General features: G+C 36.4%; 1 protein-coding gene across 1 annotated transcript in view; it reads right to left on the bottom strand.

Moving 5' to 3' along the window:
• Positions 1 to 17,032, bottom strand: part of LOC134658800 (uncharacterized) — a 71,111-nt gene extending 54,079 nt beyond the window's left edge. Inside the window, exon 1 of the mRNA XM_063514457.1 lies at positions 14,424 to 17,032. Within this exon, the coding sequence (XP_063370527.1) occupies positions 14,647 to 16,968 (2,322 nt within the window). The 5' untranslated portion in view covers positions 16,969 to 17,032 and the 3' untranslated portion in view covers positions 14,424 to 14,646. The remainder of the gene's footprint in view (positions 1 to 14,423) is intronic.
• Between the last annotated feature and the right edge of the window lie 3,914 nt (positions 17,033 to 20,946).

Genomic DNA, 20,946 nt, shown 5'->3' with positions numbered 1-20,946 from the left:
CCATTCACCGCATACGGCTCCTGTGCCTAATGTGGCCAATTCAAACTTCACTGGGCGACTGACATCAAAATGATCGGTGCCCATCTCGTCGCATAATAAATTGATTGTCCTAATATAAAGCTACGCATAAAACTATTTACGCATATTTTTTCTCCAGACGAAACAGAAAGTATTTTCGAAAAAAAATTGCATGGGTTGTGTAGAATAGGGTACTTAGGTTAGGTTAGGTTTGTTTTATGATTTTTATGTATAGTTTTATGACTATAATAATAATATAAGGCACTCTACTTAACACTAATATGAAGTCAAATTAATCCTCAATCTTTGCCAATCAAAACTTAAATAATGTATGGGAATAGTCACGTGACTTTTCGTAGCATCTGTCATCCCAATAGATTTTTCCTTTTGTTTGGCGTTGAGTACTATTGTCAATATTGTCGGCCCTCTGGTCACATTTCAGCGGTTATTACTCGCCCGCAAGCGCGCCAGCAATGTGAATTCCTGGCCTACGAACTGTTTTAACGACTTGCATTAGAGGCTGCAACTTGTTAATAGCGGCGGAACAAGCTCAAACATGCCCGTTCTACAACTTGTTTCATTTTGAGTTAGAATTGCTAATGCGTCAGCTGAATCTGTAGCTACAGGCCAATTCGACCGTACACTTGATATGAATCCAACATCATTCTAATTTTTATTTTTTATTTTTTATTTAGAAATTTAATTCAGGCAACAAGGCCCATATTACAAATACCTTACAAACTATCATACATATGTATTTTATAAACTTAAAACTAAACACTAATGTCGATTTGATGTCAGTGCACGTTCAAATCGGCCTGTTTGTCTTTGTCTTATTTCATGAGTAACTATCGCGGTAACCGAAGAAGAACCGAACCGAATTTGTTTTTTTCCTTAGTTGTAGAAAACTATAGTTCTTTACATGAAGACGTAGGTATTCAAAAAACTATAGCGAGAATCTCCTCGTAAACCCGCGGAGAGCACATATCAAATTCTGTCAGGTCGCGGAACGTTCGCATTGTTGGCCGGGACGGGAATATACATTTCAGGAGAGTAAAAAATTATACATTCAGATTAATTAATTACACAAAAGTAATATACATAATTGCATTACAGTCAAAATTATAATAATAGATTGCCAAGATGATCGTTAAAGTACTGGTAGTCGTATATACCATGATTTTTCCAGTATGTAGCGAAAATACTTCGTAATAGAGGTTAGAGGAGTAACGAAAATTAAAATTACCATGAATTAAATCTATGATAAAAATGTAGACGTAAAAAACCGTCTGTTTTTTAACCCTTAGCCAATGTTGTGAGAGATGATTACTTACGATGACTGATTAAGTTCAAAAACGTAAAAAATCCGTTTCAGATGTCGATATTTTTTACTACAGAACCACAAAAATTTCGAAAATTTGTGCTTTAGTGGAAATTTGTTCAGTACATTAGGTACTTAGTTAGTAGCAGAAAAGAGCAAGGGCACCCTGTATTTTATAAACTGAAATAGATGTCATATATTAAAGAAAAAGTGACGAAGCCCTCCAGTGGTGAAGGCTGGATTCGAACTTCTTTAGCAATCCGGGCTAACGCCTTGAACCCCTTGGCCACCCCAATAAACACAAATATTTAACAAAATAATTTGATTTGTTCCCAAAGTTGTGCACCCTGTATTTGAGAATTATACATTTAGACAAGAGAAAACAAACAGTGGAAACAAGTCGCACCCTTGCCGAAAATAAAAAGGGCACCGTAGTTTTTATGTAAAGTTTTACTCTAAGCCATCAGCGGACGTACTAAAACGGGGCTTCCCTATGATTTCACGACAGAGGATATGGAAGGATACCTTCACAGACAAGACATCCTCTAGACTGAGCATAGTAGCGCTACCCGCTCTGCCACAAATATACGGTAGTTTTACTCCATTTTCAAGTCAAAGTGTCTTTGTGTGACGTCCGTGTCTTTGAACGGACCAATCACGGCACGGGACTCGCTCACCTCGTCCCCCGCACCCCAGTATTTTTGGCAGCATCGGTTTCATGAAATAATTGCTCTAAACTCCGTCTAGAGAATCCTCTAGACTAGACTAGGAATCCCTAGTCTATGGATACCTTAACCTCCTGAGGACCAGTGACGTCATCTTTTGCAGACAAATTTTAACTTTAGCACTGTATGTAGATAGAGTTCAAACTCCATGTAATAGATTTATGACAGGAGGTTATATAGTACTGTTCGGATTTTGACTACAACAGCATTACTGCCGCAAATGTCAAAAGCCGGGCAGCAACATCGATTTAGTTGTTGTTATAATCGATGTTTCTTCATCGGTATTGGAAAGATGCGCAAGCTTCTGGTAATTTGCGGTAGCTTAGTTGGTTAAAAGCGATCGAACCGGTGTTCAGAAAGGTCGCAAGTTCGAGTCTTGTCCGTAGCGTTTAATTTTCCATTTTTTTTTGTAGTAGTAAATTTTGCTAGCAGACGTATATATGGCCCCGTAGACAACATGCCAATCGCTAATGCTCCGTAGCGAACGAAACGCAACTGTCACTGTCGCACTAATGTGAAAGAGTGAAAGAGACACAAAGCGATTCTATGGAGAAGCGCAAGCGATCGTCACCTTGGCTAGACCCCCTGCCTGATAAAAAAAGTTTACAAAAAACCAAATATTTCCGATTGAATACAACCTCTTTGTTTTTCACTCTAGTTTTCCCCTTTAACCATTTCCCTCCGCCCATCTTAAACAACATAGCATTTGTTGTAGCATTTTGACTGATTACTCAAAACTTATCTTATGATAGATGACCGTTGCAATTAAGGACGTTTTAAAAGTTTAAAAAATCCCGCGACAGGGATCGTTAATCATACATCCAGCATCAGTTAAACAAGGGGATTTGTTTCGTTTACATTGCTCCTTCATTTAAATTTGTTTTCTCGACTTTCAGGCGAATTAAAATGAACTCTCATATCAGAATGATATGTAAATGGAGTTATATAGTTATCGTGCGTCTCGTTCGCGCCAATATACTATGTACTAACTTACCTACAGCACAGGGCGGACACGCCATACATCAAAAATGATTTGCGTTTATATGTGTGCGCGGCACGTCTGTACACGCGTCATTGAGTTTCTGACGGAATCCTGACACGCTCTCAGTAGAGCGACTTACGCACACATTCATGTCGCGGCCTGTCGCGGGCGAGGTAATCCGAATCGGGGCGGGGCGGTGCGTATCCGTTCTGTATGATAATACTATTACTTATTCTGTGCCTACAGACAAGTTGATACCTGAATGAAATTATTTAAATAGGTGTGATTCTGATATCAATGTACCGCGAATTTGCCTATTTGATACTACAACATTTGGTAAATAGTTAAGCAGCTTCTAAAGTGTCATTCAATTGAACTTGCTAACTACCTATGTAAACAAAAGTTACTAGTAAATTGACATTCAGTGTCAATTTTCGTATGGCGGTTTGTTTACATAGTTAGCAAGTTCTATTGACTGACACTAATTTATTTACCTATACAAGTTTTTATTTTACTTCCATTAATTTCACGAGAGGAAAGTTTTCTTAATCGTACCCCCTAATAAGAGAAAATGCTAATTATCTGGAAATATAAAAGGAAAAGAATATTCAGTTGATGTTTCATGAATTTTTATCTATTCAATACCTAATCAACAAAAATAATACATTATAAGTACGTAAACATAAATAACTTCTGAGATTTTTTTATTTCTAAGTGGAAACGGTACCTATATAATTTAGGCTTAAGTAAGTATTCCTAAAACGTAGGTACTGATATATATTCCTATATCGTAAATGTTAACCCATACTTTGAGTATTCTTAAATATCTTTCCTAAATTTCGGATCAAGCAGAAATATCTGCGAACGATGATATTAAGCATAGAAATAAATTAAAAGTGAGTAAATTCAGTGTCTGTTCTGTCTGAATTGACTGTACGAGTAATCCAGTGGTTGTGGGTTCAAGTCCCAACCAAGACAGTGAATTTTTCCACTTATAATCTATAAATTTAATTTGTCTTTTCTTGTTGAGTGTGTTTTGTTACTAAGCCTTTAGTAAAAGGCAAATAATGTATATCTTACCTAGCTTGCGATAAATGGTCTTCACTAGAATCGAGACACAGGAAATATCCAAGAAATGGAACAATTGCTGATCCTCCAGTTTGGTATTTTAAAATAAATAATGTAACGTTCAATGTATATAATCCATTCACTCCATTCATTCCGGACTACAACGGACCTTTTGTGTAGTTCTTAAAAGGAACGCTTTCCGATACAAAGAGTATTCGTATCGGTTTACGAGCACGGGCGAATTAATTCCTTAAAGAAACGGCCAAGTATGAGTCGGACTCGACCACCGAGGGTTCCGTACAATTTTTTTTTGTTTTATTTTATTATGATTGATTTACGTGATAAGTAGGTAATCCTGGAACCAAAATTGTGACATTTGCGGCAGTAATGCAGTCAGCAGTAATGTCGTGCTGCAATACAGCGGCAGTAATGCTGGTGCAGTCTATATCCGAGCAGTACCTTTATTGTCGCCTGGCTGACGGCACAGAACAACAACAAGAATTTTTATTCACTTACGGCCATATTCGAACTTTAAGATACGTCAAATATTAGGTAGATATCTAAATTAATCAAATAAGTGTCAAAAGTGAAGTTTTTGTTTGGAGAAACGTCACTTTTGACACTCGTTTGACACTGACATATCCGATCCATATCGTTTAGATAGCTAATATTTGACGTATCTTAAAGTTCGAATATGGCTGTTACTGTGCGTGCTTAGTTCGTGTCGTGTTCATATATCTTTGAGCACCTCGGCCGCTCCGATATATCTGATGGCGACTGTACCTACATCAAATACACCTGACCTTTAACATATTCACATTTAAACCCAACGTGTCCATATTCTTAATCACGAAACCGCATCTACCAATATCCGTGTTACATCCGGGTCCGATACCCGGTCAAGCCGGGCATGTATTGATAAAGGTCAGAGTTCGGGCAAACACCGATTTATAAGGACTGGAACTGCCTGTCGGCCGATCGTATATCCACAGCAGGCGTATTATGGATCAATTTATCCACGTGATAAAATAACTGTCACTTTTTAACTCCGCGGGATAGAAAGTGACGGACACCAAACAGATCCATATAACGTTGAAATATCGCGGATATACAGGGTGGTCTCATTTAAATCGGTCAGTTTGGGAAAGTCTGAAACTATAAGACACGAAGATCTGTTCTTAGGAACCATGTCATCAATTTTAATAACATGAAAAACTGCATTCATACTTTAAAAAAAACCTGTACTCAGCTCGGGAATCGAGCCCGGACATTTTGAAAAATAAAACTAAAACTATTTTTATTTGGATATCGATTGTGTAGGTCTTAAGCAGTACATTTTACTATGAAACATGATGTCTAAAATGAAAAAAATGCATTGTTTTCATATTCTTTAATTTATTTTAGCAAGTGTTCGAAATGAGCACCGCCTTTTTATTATTTTGAGTACAGGTTTTTTTTAAATGTATGAATGCAGTTTTTCTTATTAAAATCGATGACATGGTACCGAAGAACAGATCTTCGTATGTCTTATCTTATAGTTTCAGACTTTACCATACTGACCGATTTAAATGAGACACCCTGTATATCCTAATAGTGATAACCGTTACCGAAATACACATGATATACCATCCAATAGCTGTACAACTGTGGCCTTTTTCCAGTGATAGAAACGTTTATATCACGTATATGCGACTCCTTATACCTACCACTAATATATAACTAAATCTGCCCTAGTAGCACGGTCGCATTTTTATCGTTTATCACCATGTCTGTCACGTTCTAACAAGTATGTAAGTGCGAAAGTGACGGGCATAGTGATAGTCGATAAAAATGGAACCGTGCGATTTTGCTAGTAGGGGTTTTATCACGCTGTCATGTAGACAAAAACGACCATATGAAATTCCTAATAGGCATATCGTGAAACGTGTAAATCAAAGCGGGGCTCCTATTTCTAGACAATTTGCCCTTCGGGCATCTGAAGCAACCTAACGAACCTAGGTATCCTACCTATCTATTGGTTTAAAGATATCGTTTTACTTGAAAGTTGGATGGAAAGGACAAATGTTGGCCGCTTTAATGGTTTTGTCGAAAAAAGATAGCAAATTTTATCAAAAAAACCGGCCAAGTGCGAATTTTATCAAAAAAACCGGCCAAGTGCGAGTCAGACTCGCGCACGGAGGGTTCCGCACCATCAACAAAAAAAAACAAGCAAAAAAACGGTCACCCATCCAAGTACTGACCCCGCCCGACATTGCTTAACTACGGTCAAAAATCACGTTTGTTGTATGGGAGCCCCACTTAAATCTTTATTTTATTCTGTTTTTAGTATTTGTTGTTATAGCGGCAACAGAAATACATCATCTGTGAAAATTTCAACTGTCTAGCTATCACGGTTCGTGAGATACAGCCTGGTGACAGACGGACGGACGGACGGACGGACGGACAGCGGAGTCTTAGTAATAGGGTCCCATTTTTAACCTTTGGGTACGGAACCCTATAAAACTGTTCTAAAAGAGAAAATAAAAGTTTTTAATTTTTCTTTTTTTTTCACGCTTTAAAAAAGGATAAATAAAGGTTGCCTATAAAATTGGTGATAATGCGCTTTCCAGTTATCCGTAACATTTAATCCGTGGTCAAAGGTCGGGTGTTCGTTGAATACGCTGTTTTTACATAATTTTCTGCACCATTTTTGTGACAATGTTTCGGGTTTCAAATCCAATTTGGATATCGTTTCATCGTTATGGAAAATATTCTTCGCATTCGCTCGTTCTGTAAAATATATCACGTGCGGGATAGTAGGTATATTTATATTTCAGCACTATTCAGCAATAGGGTGGTCTAAAAATATAAAGTTATAAATTAGATTACGGTTAGTTTTAGTTTAGTTATATTTTAGAATAGTTTTTAGTTTGTATTTAGTTTAATTGTAATTTTAAGTTGTTTTTATTTGTTGATTTTTTTTTCTAGTTTTGTTCAATAAATATTATAAGTTATAAATATTCCTTTCTACAAGGTTCTTTTTTAAGGAACGGACTAAAAGGCAAAGGTGGCACTCTTATTATCGTATACCTTTAAACGAGCAATTCTTGTTTGCATTTATATATTTCGATGATGTTGGAAACGGGTCTAACGATTTTGAAGAAATTTGCTATATGGGGGTTTTCGGGGGCGAAAAATCGATACTCAATATGAACTCTTTACGGCTACCATCAGTTTGGCACTGACATAAACGCCGTCGAGAACGTAATTTACTTTCTATACATCTCGCTCGTACTCGCATATTAGTGCAAACGAGATGTATAGAAAGTAAATTACGTTCTCGACAGCGTAAATGTCAGTTTTGATACTGTCAGTGACTCATGGTACGGGATCTTATCTCTGGCAAAACGCGGATTTTTGAGTTTTTTTATGTTTTCCGATTTTCCTCTGAACGTGCACGAATGTATTAGGTATCGCTTTTAGTACACTGTATTGTACGACTTATTTAAATTATGTATTTATTAAAATGCCAATCAATAATCCGAGTCTGAAACATAATATACTACGTTCGACATGTGTAATCCGGTATACGGGTAAAATCTGGGTATCATTACTAATGCAGTACACTTTTCTGGAGCCTTATTCTGAATGCGCATAAATTGAAAATGTATTAGTTTTGTGCTCTCATAGCAATGCCTCATAATGTGACAGCACCGGGCACAGGTACAGTCAGTCAAAAGTTGCTAAGCGGGCGAGGTGTTCAAAATCACCTTGACGCGCTCTTATTCTCTTAACAATAAAGTCACGACAAGATCATTTTGAACACCTCGACCGCTTAGCAATCATTGCTACTGACTGTATTTACATATAGCGCAGTACAGATACGGTTTTGCGTAAAATATTCAATTAATATAACACGTTAAACTCTCGCGTTTTGTACACATATTTAATTACACAAACGGGTAATAATTTTAAAAGCCTTAAAAAAAACTAAAGTTTCTAATATATCCTTTATGATACAATCAAGCGTTTATCGATTAAAGTATGTTTCCATATTAATGTTTAGTATTTATAACGTACCAAAAATCAAAATCAGCCCAAATACAGTATATTTTAAACCCCTGTAATCCGATACCCGGATGAAAACCGGGTATAACATTACTAATTCAATACACTATACTGATTACTTGCGTACATTATATCCGGATATACAGGGTGTATGTCGGCTAATATACATTTTATATGCCATGGCGTGAGAGCAATCTACCCCGGTTTATCCGCCTAAGTATAAACAATTGGTGCAAGTCATAGGCGGATAAAAATATGGACCAAAAGGTTCAGTTTATTTGACGATAAAAAATAGTATCTGGGAGACCGAGCTTTGCTCGGAAAACATAACAGACAAAACTAAAAAATGCACGTTTTTCCAGAGATTAGACCTAGTTACATCGATTTTTCGCCTCCAAACCAGACTACCCTCCCCCACCCTTATAGCAAATTACATCGAAATCGTTACAGAAGTTTCCGAGATCCCCGAAATATATAAATACTTATACAAGAATTGCTCGTAAGGTATAAAATATATTGAAGCTTGACCTAAAGGCTGAAAAACATCCACCCAGCCCACACCGGCCCAGCGCCTACAGCTTTATAAGGCGCAGGTTCGCCCACACATGGAATACTGCTCTCATCTATGGGCAGGGGCACCCCAATACCAGCTTCTCCCTCTGGACCGCATCCAACGAAGAGCGGCTCGAATTGTCGACTGCCAGCGTCTTTCGGAACGGCTTGACTCCTTGGCACTGCGTAGAGATGTGGCCTCGCTCTGCATTTTCTATCGCATGTATAACGGGGAGTGCTCCGAGGAATTGTTCGGATTAATCCCTGCCGCTTCTTTTCGCCATCGCCCTACGCGACAACATTACCATCTTCACCACTTAGATGGTTGGCAGTCCTCAACTGTGCGTTTCTCCAGAAACTTCCTGCCTCGCACAGCCAAACTGTGGAATGAACTGTCGCCTGCGGTATTTCCGGACCGATACGACCTTCAAACCTTCAAGAAAAGAGCGTACTCTCATCTTAAAGGCCGGCAACGCGCTTGCAACCCTTCTGGTGTTGCGGGTGTCCATGGGCGGCGGTAATCGCTTACCATCAGGTGATCCGTCTGCTCGTTTGCCTCCTATATCATAAAAAAAAAAAAACCATTTTGCTATGCTTAGAATAAAAATAAAGAAAAAGTGGAAAAACTCGCTGTCTCGGTCGAGAGTCGAACACACGAGTCTGGGATACAAGCCCATCGCTCTGCCATCTGACTTTTCATTTATTTCTAAGCAAAACTTACTAACATTTTCAGATATCGTATCATAATTTAGTAAGGGGTTCTTCCTCACGTTATCCTGGCATTTTGCCATGGCTCATGGGAGCCTGGGGTCCGCTTGACAACTAATTCCAAGAATTGACGGAGGCACTAGCATTTACGAAAGCGACTGCCATCTGACCTTCCAACCCACAGAGGGGAAACTAGGCCTTATTGGGATTAGTACGGTTTCCTCACGATGATTTTCACCGAAAAGCAACTGGTAAATATCAAATGATATTTCGTACACAAGTTCCGAAATCCATAATTGTAGTAACCCAAATTTAAAAACATCGAACCGCTCGTTCGTAACTTGCAGCCCGCAAAGAGTTGACCCCGCCGACCCAGATGAGCAGCCTTCTTATTAAAACTTGTGCTCTTTCGCTTTAGATATTCCAACAAACGAACATGCGTTGTTCCGGCGATATTGAGAGTTTGCTGGAGCCGCATTTTGCTGGAGCCGCAATTTGCTGGAGATTTTATAGGAACAAGAAACTTTTGCTTAGCGTGATAAGCGCTTTAAATGCATTTTACTAAAGTAAAAATTTTACAACGTGATAGTATGGAGAGTCAAAATTTAACGGAATCGAATTAGGTAAGATCTATTGCAAATCACTACATAATATAAAACAAAGTCGCTTCCCGCTGTCTGTCCGTATGCTTAGATCTTTTAAACTTCGCAACAGATTTAGATGTGTTTTTTTAGTAGATAGAGTGATTCAAGAGGAAGGTTTATGTATTGTTGTTAACCCGTGCGACATCGGGGCGGGTCGTTGCAACAAAAACAACAAAACGGTAAATAGAAGTTATTCTTTAACTTTAACAGCTTTTGAAAAGCACTTGTAGTCAAGGACCGGAACCGGTTACCTTAACCGGGGTTTTTCATAGGGTTATTTTAGAAGTGGTTATAAAAACCCCTACCATAACGGTAACCGTCTGATAAGGTAACACTTTGATTCGGTAACCGTATCAGATCGAGTTAACCCCTGTTACCGGTAACCGAAATAAAAACCCCGTCTATGCTGTTACCTCATAATAAGGTTTTGAACCAGTTCAAACGATTGTAAACTTTACGCAGACTTAAATTCAACTTATTATTGAATAACCGTGGTTGGCATGGGCGGTCTATGAAGCCTCCAGCACAAACAAGTTTTTTTGCCGGTAACTTCGCTTATTGACAATTCAAACAATATTGCACTTTGAGTCCTTAAGCTAAAATTGAAAACAAGTGAGCAATTACAGTATTATTTTTAGAGCGAAGCCGCGGCGCAGCGCGGCCATTCCTTTGTTTATCTTTATACCTGTGTGTTCCTATTGTTTTTGTCAATTCTAGTTTAGAAATTTTTAGAAAAGGGGTTGCAAGTAAACAACATCCTATCCTAGTAATATCTGCTATTATTTAGATATATTTTATGCTACTTAGATTATTATTTTTATTTTCGGGTTCACACTTGATATGTACCTACAGATTAAAGACTGATTTAAAGAAAAAATTTCACCTAACTAGTAATTTTACTGGTACCTAGTTAGGTATAATTTATCTTAAGTGATTTAAAAAAAAAACACTTTGTGATAAAGATACATGCGCTAGCGGATTGTGGTAGATATTTTACCATTGTTAACAAATGACATATGTACTAGTTATTATGAGCTTATTTTATAATAAGCAATTAAAGTCTATTTTTTTATTCGGTAGACTAAAATGACATTTCATAGTATGAAATGAAATGACACATGATGTTCATACTACGAAATGTCATTTTAGTCTACCGAATAAAAAATAGACTTTAGTTTAAAATGTTTTCAGATGCGGTGAGTTGTATGAGCTAAGTCGTAATTTACCTTGTACCGCTTAATGCAGCGATCAGAAAATATCTATAGCAGTTATAAACTTATTTTAATACTACAAATCTTTCATTAATACCAGGGGGCTCAGCACGGTTCCATTTTTATCGACTATCACTATGCCCGTCACTTTCGCACTTACATACTTGTTAGAACGTGACAGGCATGGTGATAAACGATAAAAATGCGACCGTGCTACTAGGGCAGAATTCATTATACATATTCATTGGGTATCTATAACATTGGTAGGTGAAATAGTTTTGATTAAATTAAATAGATACATAATTACATACATACTTAGTAAGCAGTGTTGGGCATTCAAGAATAAAATCATTATTTAAATAAGAATTCCTAAGAATAAAATCATGTTGATTTTATTCCCGTCAAAATTATTCAAATAATTTTGATCGGAAATAAATCGTATGTGAAAAAATTGAATAAGAATAATCTCATTCTTAATCAAATAAATATAATCATGATTTTATATTCTAAATAATATTCCTGGATTAAACATGTAGTATGGGTGCCGTATAGGCGTTACGTATAGATGGAAGTAAATTAGACAAGAAACTATTATGTTTCTTGACTAATTTATACCTGATTTTATGCAATAAAATCTTACAAATTTAATTTACTGCCGCATAGTCTTGGTATTGGACGATACCCGTATTTATTTTAATGTGATAACTAAATCATCAGGTACAATTCAGCTGCTCTGAACGGATGGTGGATAGCGAAACTCTTCAATGGCTGTGCCTAAATTAATGTAAAAAATAAAAAACCGGCCAAGTGCGAGTCTGACTCGCGCAGGAAGGGTTCCGCACCATTACGCAAAAACCAGCAAATAAATCACGTTTGTTGTATGGGAGCCCCACTTAGATATTTATTATATGCTGTTTTTAGTATTTGTTGTAATAGCAGCAACATAAATTAATTATTTGTGAAAATTTCAACTGCCTAGCTATCACGGTTCATGAGATACAGCCTGGTGGCAGACAGACGGATAGAGGAGTCTTAGTAATAGGGTCCCGTTTATACCCTTTGGGTACGGAACCCTGAAAAAAGATGTTTTTAAAGGTAGGATAAGGAATGGCTTGATATGGTGTATTCCTATTTCTCCCCGCCGGGCACAGATGGGAATAGGCGCTTCATTTAAATCATTCCCATATGTCCCCGCCTCATGTATCGCGGCGATCACGTTGGGCAGGAACAAATGGGGAAAATACTCATGATTTTTTTCTGTTTTCGAATTATGTTTATAATTCGTTTTTTTTTAGCATTAGAAAGAACTTGAAAGAAGGTAAGCGACTTTTTAAAAACCATAACTATTACTTATGAAAGCAGAAGACTATAAAAGATCGTATTAGATTCATAATTGTTACATATTTACCGTAACTTATTTTTAAAATGTGCTTTTCAATTAAAAGAGACATCAAGATTGTTTACCTTATTTCTAATGCTAAAAAAAACGAACTATAGTATGTGGTTTCAGTATCCGAGTTACTACCAAGACTTATGGTGTTTTTAAAAGCTCTTCTGATATTTAAAATTTGCATTTATTATTTAGACGGAAATTAACAGGTATATCGTTTGACACAACGCTTGCCGCACGTGTTTAGCAAATGCTGACAAAGAATTCACCACGCCACGACTTAATCCTATTGTTATTGCCAATGAGTAATAAATGACGGTCTCAAGTGCAAACACGCCTGCAACTTTCTGCAAATCTATTTAATTATAGTGATAAGCGTAGGACTCTTTTCTTACCTGCAGTAATTTACTATCTCATTCACTTTCCGTAGGTGTGAAAGAGATAGCATACGTAAGACCTCAAGGCTGGTAGGAATAATAAACAAAATACATACTTAATACGCAAAGAAATATACATTGAACCATCATAATTATAATTTCGCAGTTTACTTTCTATGTAGCTTCATTATAAAATTATCATCACCGTTTCGAAGGCTTCAAAAAATTCAAATCAATCCGACCATTGAAAAGAGGGGTGAAATTCATTTTACTATCTATATACATTGTACTACATATAATATGACGTATAATATGACCAAATAAATGCCATTTAACCTTGTTACCACTAACTCATGTATCTACAATTACATCAATTAGTCATGACACGGCAGAGTACTGATAACAATACTGTAGTGTAGTACAATAATAAGGCTTTATTGTTGTCACTATGACTCTCACCGCATTCTGCTTAATCCTAAATATCCTAATACAATAGAAAATACCACGACCTTTAAACATTCGGTGCACTTGCGTTGTAGCGCGTGCCAGCGGAGCGCAGCGTTTCGATTTAAATACGCATGTTGCTTCGCCTGTGTAGGTATATTTATTATCTTCATGTTATTAGGTACTAGGAAGTGCAAATAATTGACTTCATACATGAAAGATATTTTCCAGATTTTGTTCAATAGTCACCTTCAACAACACGAGAGTAATCTAGAGCAGAGTTGGGCAAAAAATAACTTGAATAAGAATAAGAATAAAAACAGAAATTTCATTCTTATTCCAATCGATTTGAATAAGAATAATTCTTGCACTCGTTATTTTAGAATAAATAGAAAAAGATAAATCATGACACTTTTATTTTAAATGAAAAAGACAAAACGGAATATTTATTCCAGATGTAGGATTATACTAAATAACGTTTTATTCAATTAGAATGTTATTCTGAATTAATTTAACTTTTGTAGTTACATACTACTACTTTTAATTTTGTAAGTTTCTAAAATAAATAAAACAAATAAAATAGATAAAACATGTTCCTTCGGTTAAAGCTCATTTTTGAATGTAAGGGTAGGTTACACAGTAAAAGACATGTTTCTTCGATGCAGGTGTAATTGCAACTGAGGTAATGATTTACTATGGCTACATTTATATGTATAGATACGTTTAGACATACCGGCCGCCAAAACTAACAGTTTTCAATAAATTTAAACAATTCAAAGAGCATGCACAGTTATTTAAAAAAAAGGATGAAAATTTTAAGATACCAATGTATAATAATTATATAAAACTTTAGTAAACTATTCACTTCAGTACATGCAAAATCATTTCACTCACTTCACCATATACTTCACTGTACTTGATTAGGTATAGAACTACTAGTATAGGTCTACTCATTCAATGTTTTAGGGAGTAATATTAATTTTGACAAAGGTCTTTTAAGCTCGTGGTCTCCCTTGCACTGTACAGTTACCACTCTCACCAGGTTATCTGCTCCGGGATGAAGATACTTGACCCTCCCTAGTAACCATTTAGTAGGTGGCGTAATTTCATCCTTTATGATTACTAAATCTCCAATGCAGGGTGCTGGTACGGCAACTTGCTACTTATATCTTTGTTGCAGTGTGTTAAGGTAATCGTTCTGCCATTGGCGCCAAAAGTTCTGTGTCATCTTCTGTACTAACTGCCATCTGGTAAGTATATTTACTTTTTTATGCTCGTAATTTAAGTCTGGAACACTGACCAACGGCTCACCCACTAAGAAATGTCCTGGCGTCAGTGGGACTCCTGTGGTACTGTCTATTTCACAAAGAGGACGACTATTTAGACAGGCCTCGACCTGAGTCAACAGAGTCGCTAATTCTTCATAAGTCAGTTTAGTATCCTTATTTACCCTAGCTAAATGTCGTTTGGCAGACTGAACTCCCGCTTCCCACAGGCCTCCGTATGAAGGCATTCTTGGGGGTATGAAGTGCCACGTTGTCCCTTCAGTAGCTAGCAGTTCTGCCACCTCGCTGGCTAAATTGTTTTTCCCAGGTTCGAACATGCCTTTTAACTCTTTAGCAGAACCAATAAAATTGGTACCATTATCGCTCCAAATATCTTTACAATGGCCTCTGCGCGCGACAAATCTTCTAAAAGCAGCTATAAAAGCTTGGGAAGTCAGATCCGATACAGCCTCAAGATGAATAGCTTTAGTGGCCATGCATACGAACAAACAAATGTATCCCTTGATCGCATGATGTCCTCGGCCTTTAGAGGTTCTCATTAAAATGGGTCCAGCATAGTCCACGCCACTATTTAAAAAGGGTCGATTTTGGTTAACTCTGACTGTTGGCAGCTGGCCCATGAACTGATTCTTTACTTTAGCTTTGTCTATGACACAGTTTTTGCAATTGTAAATGCATTTTCGAATGGATGACTTTAAGCCGATAACCCAGTATTTGGTTTTCACGTAAGTCATCATTAACTGGTTCCAACCATGAAGTGTTCTAGTGTGGGCCTCATTAACAATTAATTTGGTAATATGTTGGTTGCGTGGAATAATAATTGGATGCTTTGTCTCTTCAGACATTGAGGCATTTTGAAGACGTCCTCCCACTCTTAGCAAACCTTTCTCGTCTAAGAATGGTGCAAGTGTGATTAGGGTACTTCTTTTCTTAACTCTTCCATCTTTCTTCAAATCGTCTATATCTGTTCCATATACTAAATTTTGATAGAACTTTATACATTCTTCTTCCACTTTTTCCATTTCTTTAACTGTTAAGTGTTTACTCTCTTCTAGCTCTCTTTTTCTTTCGGTTAACATTCTTCTACAATAAGCTAGCACTCTCTTCATTCGTGACATTGTTGAAAATCTCTCCCATATAGGCTTTTCATCTACAAGTACATGACATGTCGTTTTTGATTCTAATTCTGTTTGTGCAATTTCTCTTTTTTCATATTCTACTTGGTCTCTCTTAAGCCATTCTGGCCCACTCCACCACAGATCTTGTGTAGCTAATTCTTGCGCTTTGACTCCTCTTGTCGCGATGTCCGCAGGATTATCCGCAGATTGCACATGTCTCCAACGATCATTATCTATCAATCGTGTAATATCAGCTGTCCTATTCGCTACAAATGTTTTCCAGCGACTAGGTTGAGATTGCAGCCAAGCCAGTACGACCATTGAGTCCGTCCAAACAAATATTTTATTTTTAGGAATCTTCAGAAGCTCTGTGACATCACTGATCAATTCTGCTAATAAGGCTGCAGCACAAAGCTCTAATTTAGGAACAGAAAGTTGCTTCAGGGGTGCGACTTTAGTTCTTGACGCGATCATAGAGACGTATACTACACCACCTCTAACAACCTTCAGGTAAGTCACGGCTGCATAAGCTTGAGTGGATGCATCTGAAAATCCGTGCAGCTCAATGTGATCATCTTCTCGTGTCATGTTTAACCAACGCTGAACCTTGACGTTTTGTAAATTTATCAGTTCTTCTCTATACCGAAGCCACTCGTCTGTCAAGTCCGATGGCAACTCATCATCCCAACCCAGATGACTCAACCATAACTTCTGAATTAATACTTTAGCAGTTATTATTACAGGTGCTAGCCACCCAAAAGGGTCGAACAGGCGAGCAACATCAGAAAGTATAGACCTCTTTGTTATAGGACTTCTCATTTCAGGTAAGTTTACTGTAATTTCAAACGTATCGTCTTGTCTATTCCAGGTCAAGCCAAGAATCTTTATTATTTTGTCCATTTTGATTTCTAGCGTGTCTCTTGTACTATTGTCTTCTTTCAAATATTCTAAAACTTCATCTGAATTGCTAGACCATTTTTGCATTTGAAATCCTCCTCTTCTCATTATTTCTTTAATTTCTTGGCACATTTTCTTCGTTTCTTCTATGTTTTCATTTCCTACCATTAGATCATCCATGTAAAACGACTTCTTTATTACTGGCGCAGTTTCAGGAAATTCGTGAGCTTCATCGTCGGCCAATTGGTTTAATGTACGGACTGCTAAGAATGGCGCTGCAGCGATCCCAAATGTCACAGTTGTTAACTCATAGCTCTCGAACTCATCCTCCGGTCTATCTCGCCAGACAATACGTTGCAGGTTTATGTGTTCTTTTGTCATATTTATCATCCTATACATTTTTACGATATCTCCTACGACGCAAATCTTGTGTTTTCGCCAAGCTACTACTAGGCTCCGAAGATCGGGTTGTAAAACCGGTCCTACCATCATGGTGTCATTGAGAGAATGACCGTGTGAGCCCTTAGCAGAAGCATCATAGACTACGCGCACTTTGCTAGTGTCTTTGTCCTCTCGAATTACAGCCAAATGAGCAAGATACAGTGCATTGTCATCGTCTTGTTTTTCTGATCTTCGCAAGTGTCCCATGTCCTTGTACTCATTTATAACTTTTGTGTATTCCTTCTTTAACTTGTGGTCTTTTCCAAATTTTCTTTCCAGACTCCTAAATCTATTGACAGCCTGTTGTTTCGTATCACCACATAGATCAACTGTTTCTTTAACGTTTTGTTTTAATGGTAAGTGTACCGTATATCTTCCGCTTTCATCTCTTTTAGTTGTGTTTTTGTATATCTCTTCGCATTGTTCTTCTTCTTTTGTCAGTATTTTCTTTTTCTTGTACACATCAGTTTCTATCTCCCAGAACCTCCGTAGTAAATCGTTGTCTTCAGCCACCATTCTTGTTATGTGTAATGTTGTAACGTTGTGTTCGTCGCTCTGTGCTTCTATTTGTTTTCGACCTGTTAGTATCCACCCTAAAGTAGTTTTTTGAGCGACTATCCCATCATTCATTTTTACTAAGCCTTCTTGAATAATTTGACAGTAGATTTCTGCGCCGAGCAACATATCCACCTTGCTGGGAGTGTCATAGGTTGGATCAGCCAATTTTAATGTTTCAATGGCCTGAGAATCTATCGAAATATGTTTCGAAGGCAAATATGTGGATACCGACTTTAAAACGTAAGCTGAAACTAGCACAGTCTTCTTGTTTTCATACCTTGATGCAATTGTAACATCGACCATATGCTTGACATTTATTTGTGTACTTTCTTCAAGTCCAGAAACGACTCCACTGATGTTGGTTCTTGACAAACCTAGTAATTGTACTACTCGTTCTGATACAAATGAAGCCTCTGAGCACGGGTCGATTAGAGCTCGAAGTATGTGTGTATCACCATCGCTTGACTTTACTGCTACTTGTGCTGTGGCCAGTAACATTTTACGACTCTGTTGTTGTTTGGAAACGTGCAAGGTTGTAAGTTTTGTGTCAGGTTCCGGTTGTGATGGTGGTTGTGTAGCAGCTACTTCTTCATTAGATTCTCTCGTTTGATGCAGAAGAGAATGATGCCTTTTTCTGCAGACCCTGCACGACGTCTTTTGTCTGCATCGAAAGACATTATGGTATGGAACAAGGCAGTTGTAGCACAATCGGTTCTTTCTCACGAAATCCTGTCTGTCTTCCACTGACTTTTGAGTAAATTCCTTGCAGTTGAATATGTAGTGTTCACCTTTACAATAGGTACAAGTAGGCTGTGAAGCTACGCTTGCATGTGCACATTGAAACAAACTCTCGTCTTCTTCTTCGTGTTCAGCGACGTGAAATGTCTTGGGAGTTTGTGACTTATCACGTGTAGGCACTGAAACTGCTGCGGCCATCTCCAATGTGCGAAACTTAGCCACCAGAAACTTCTGTAACTCTTCCCACTTAGGCATGTCTTCTGAACTGTCCTTATGCACAGATTGTTCCCAGTCTTTAACGGATTCGGCGTCCAACTTCTGCCCAACGAGAAAGATAATTATCGGATCCCAAGAGTCCGTGCTTACGTTTAAATTGTTTAAACTGTTGATGCATTCCATAGTGGTATCAAGTAACTGTTTTATTTGATTAGCAGATTGGGTTTGAATCTTCTTCTGACCAAATAACTTCTTTAATACAGAATTAACAATCATCTTTTTATTACCGAAACGGTTTTTAAGTAACTCCCATGCTTGTGTGTAATTATTTTCTGTTATTTGTACATGCCGCAATAATGTCTCTGCTTCACCAGAGACACTTGTTTTTAAATAGTGTAACTTTTGTACACTTGTCAATTTTGTGTTGTGCACGAGGGCTGTGAATAAATCTTGGTATGTGGGCCAATCCTCATATTTCCCTGAGAAGGTCGGCAATTGGATTTTTGGCAGATTTACGAACGGTAATTGCCCATCATGGAACGACGTTGACATAGTAGATAACTCCATTGACTTTTTATCTGACTCCCACTTACTCAATAAATCTGTTAAGTCGGCTTGCAAACAGAGGTAAAGGTCTTCCACAGTATAGTAATCTTCATTAAGAAAATACTTGATATCTCCTCGTTGTTCACGCGGTGTGCAATGCATGAGACTATTGTGTGCTTGTTTAAACATAATCCAATAATCCTCAAGCATTTTCATCCTTTGTTTAACATAACCCTCGGTTAGCCGTTGTTTTGGACACTTCTTTATGTTTGATTGCGTTTTTTGTATCATAATGGCCACATCTTCTAACTTGGTAATTAACTGAGTTTGTTCGGGCGTTATTGGAGCCATTTTAGTAATTTATTCACTTATTTATTATCTTTATAGTCAATCCGATAATTGTCACTACGTATCAAAGTCAATAGTTCCAACCCACGAAGTTTTTTCACGCCAAATAGTTTGTAAATCACACTTGCAATCACTTTCCTGTTCGTTATAAATCAATAATTATTTAACATAACTAAATCTTCACTAAACGACGTAAACAACTCCGCTTATCTCTTAAGGAATGCGCTCCCTATTGTATTCGCCGGCCGGCCGCCTGCATCACTCCCGTACTTGATCCGGTTCGATTTTGGACCATATGTTCCTTCGGTTAAAGCTCATTTTTGAATGTAAGGGTAGGTTACACAGTAAAAGACATGTTTCTTCGATGCAGGTGTAATTGCAACTGAGGTAATGATTTACTATGGCTACATTTATATGTATAGATACGTTTAGACAAAACAAATAAAATAAATGAAATAAATAAATAAAAACAAATAAATTATATTATTTACATCTATTTTATTAGTATTGCATTTTAGTTTTTATATAATATTATAAGTATTAGTTTAATTTTTAAGTAGGTTTATTTTAATTTTAGTTTAGGTTTTAAATTTTTAATTCATACTATTCATAGTTAGTTGTAATGTTTTTTTATTATTACCTTTTAAGTTAAATAAATGAACTTTATCCTAATAAAATAAATAAGATAAATAAAATAAACGAAATAAATAAAATATATAAAATAAACAAAATCAATAAAATAAATAAAATAAATAAAGTAAATAAAGTAAATAAAGTAAATAAAGTAAATAAAGTAAATAAAGTAAATAAAGTAAATAAAGTAAATAAAGTAAATAAAGTAAATAAAGTAAATAAAGTAAATAAAGTAAATAAAGTAAATAAAGTAAATAAAGTAAATAAAGTAAATAAAGTAAATAAAGTAAATAAAGTAAATAAAGTAAATAAAGTAAATAAAGTAAATAAATTAAATAAAGTAAATAAAGTAAATAAAGTAAATAAAGTAAATAAAGTAAATAAAGTAAATAAAGTAAATAAAGTAAATAAAGTGAATAAAGTAAATAAAGTAAATAAAGTAAATAAAGTGAATAAAGTAAATAAAGTAAATATGGTAAATAAAGTAAATAAAGTAAATAAAGTAAATATGGTAAATAAAGTAAATAAAGTAAATAAAGTAAATAAAGTAAATAAAGTAAATAAAGTAAATAAAGTAAATAAAGTAAATAAAGTAAATAAAGTAAATAAAGTAAATAAAGTAAATAAAGTAAATAAAGTAAATAAAGTAAATAAAGTAAATAAAGTAAATAAAGTAAC

Source organism: Cydia amplana, chromosome 23 (assembly GCF_948474715.1).
Source record: "Cydia amplana chromosome 23, ilCydAmpl1.1, whole genome shotgun sequence".
Taxonomy (NCBI): domain Eukaryota; kingdom Metazoa; phylum Arthropoda; class Insecta; order Lepidoptera; family Tortricidae; genus Cydia; species Cydia amplana.
This window is presented reverse-complemented; position numbering and strand designations above follow the sequence as displayed.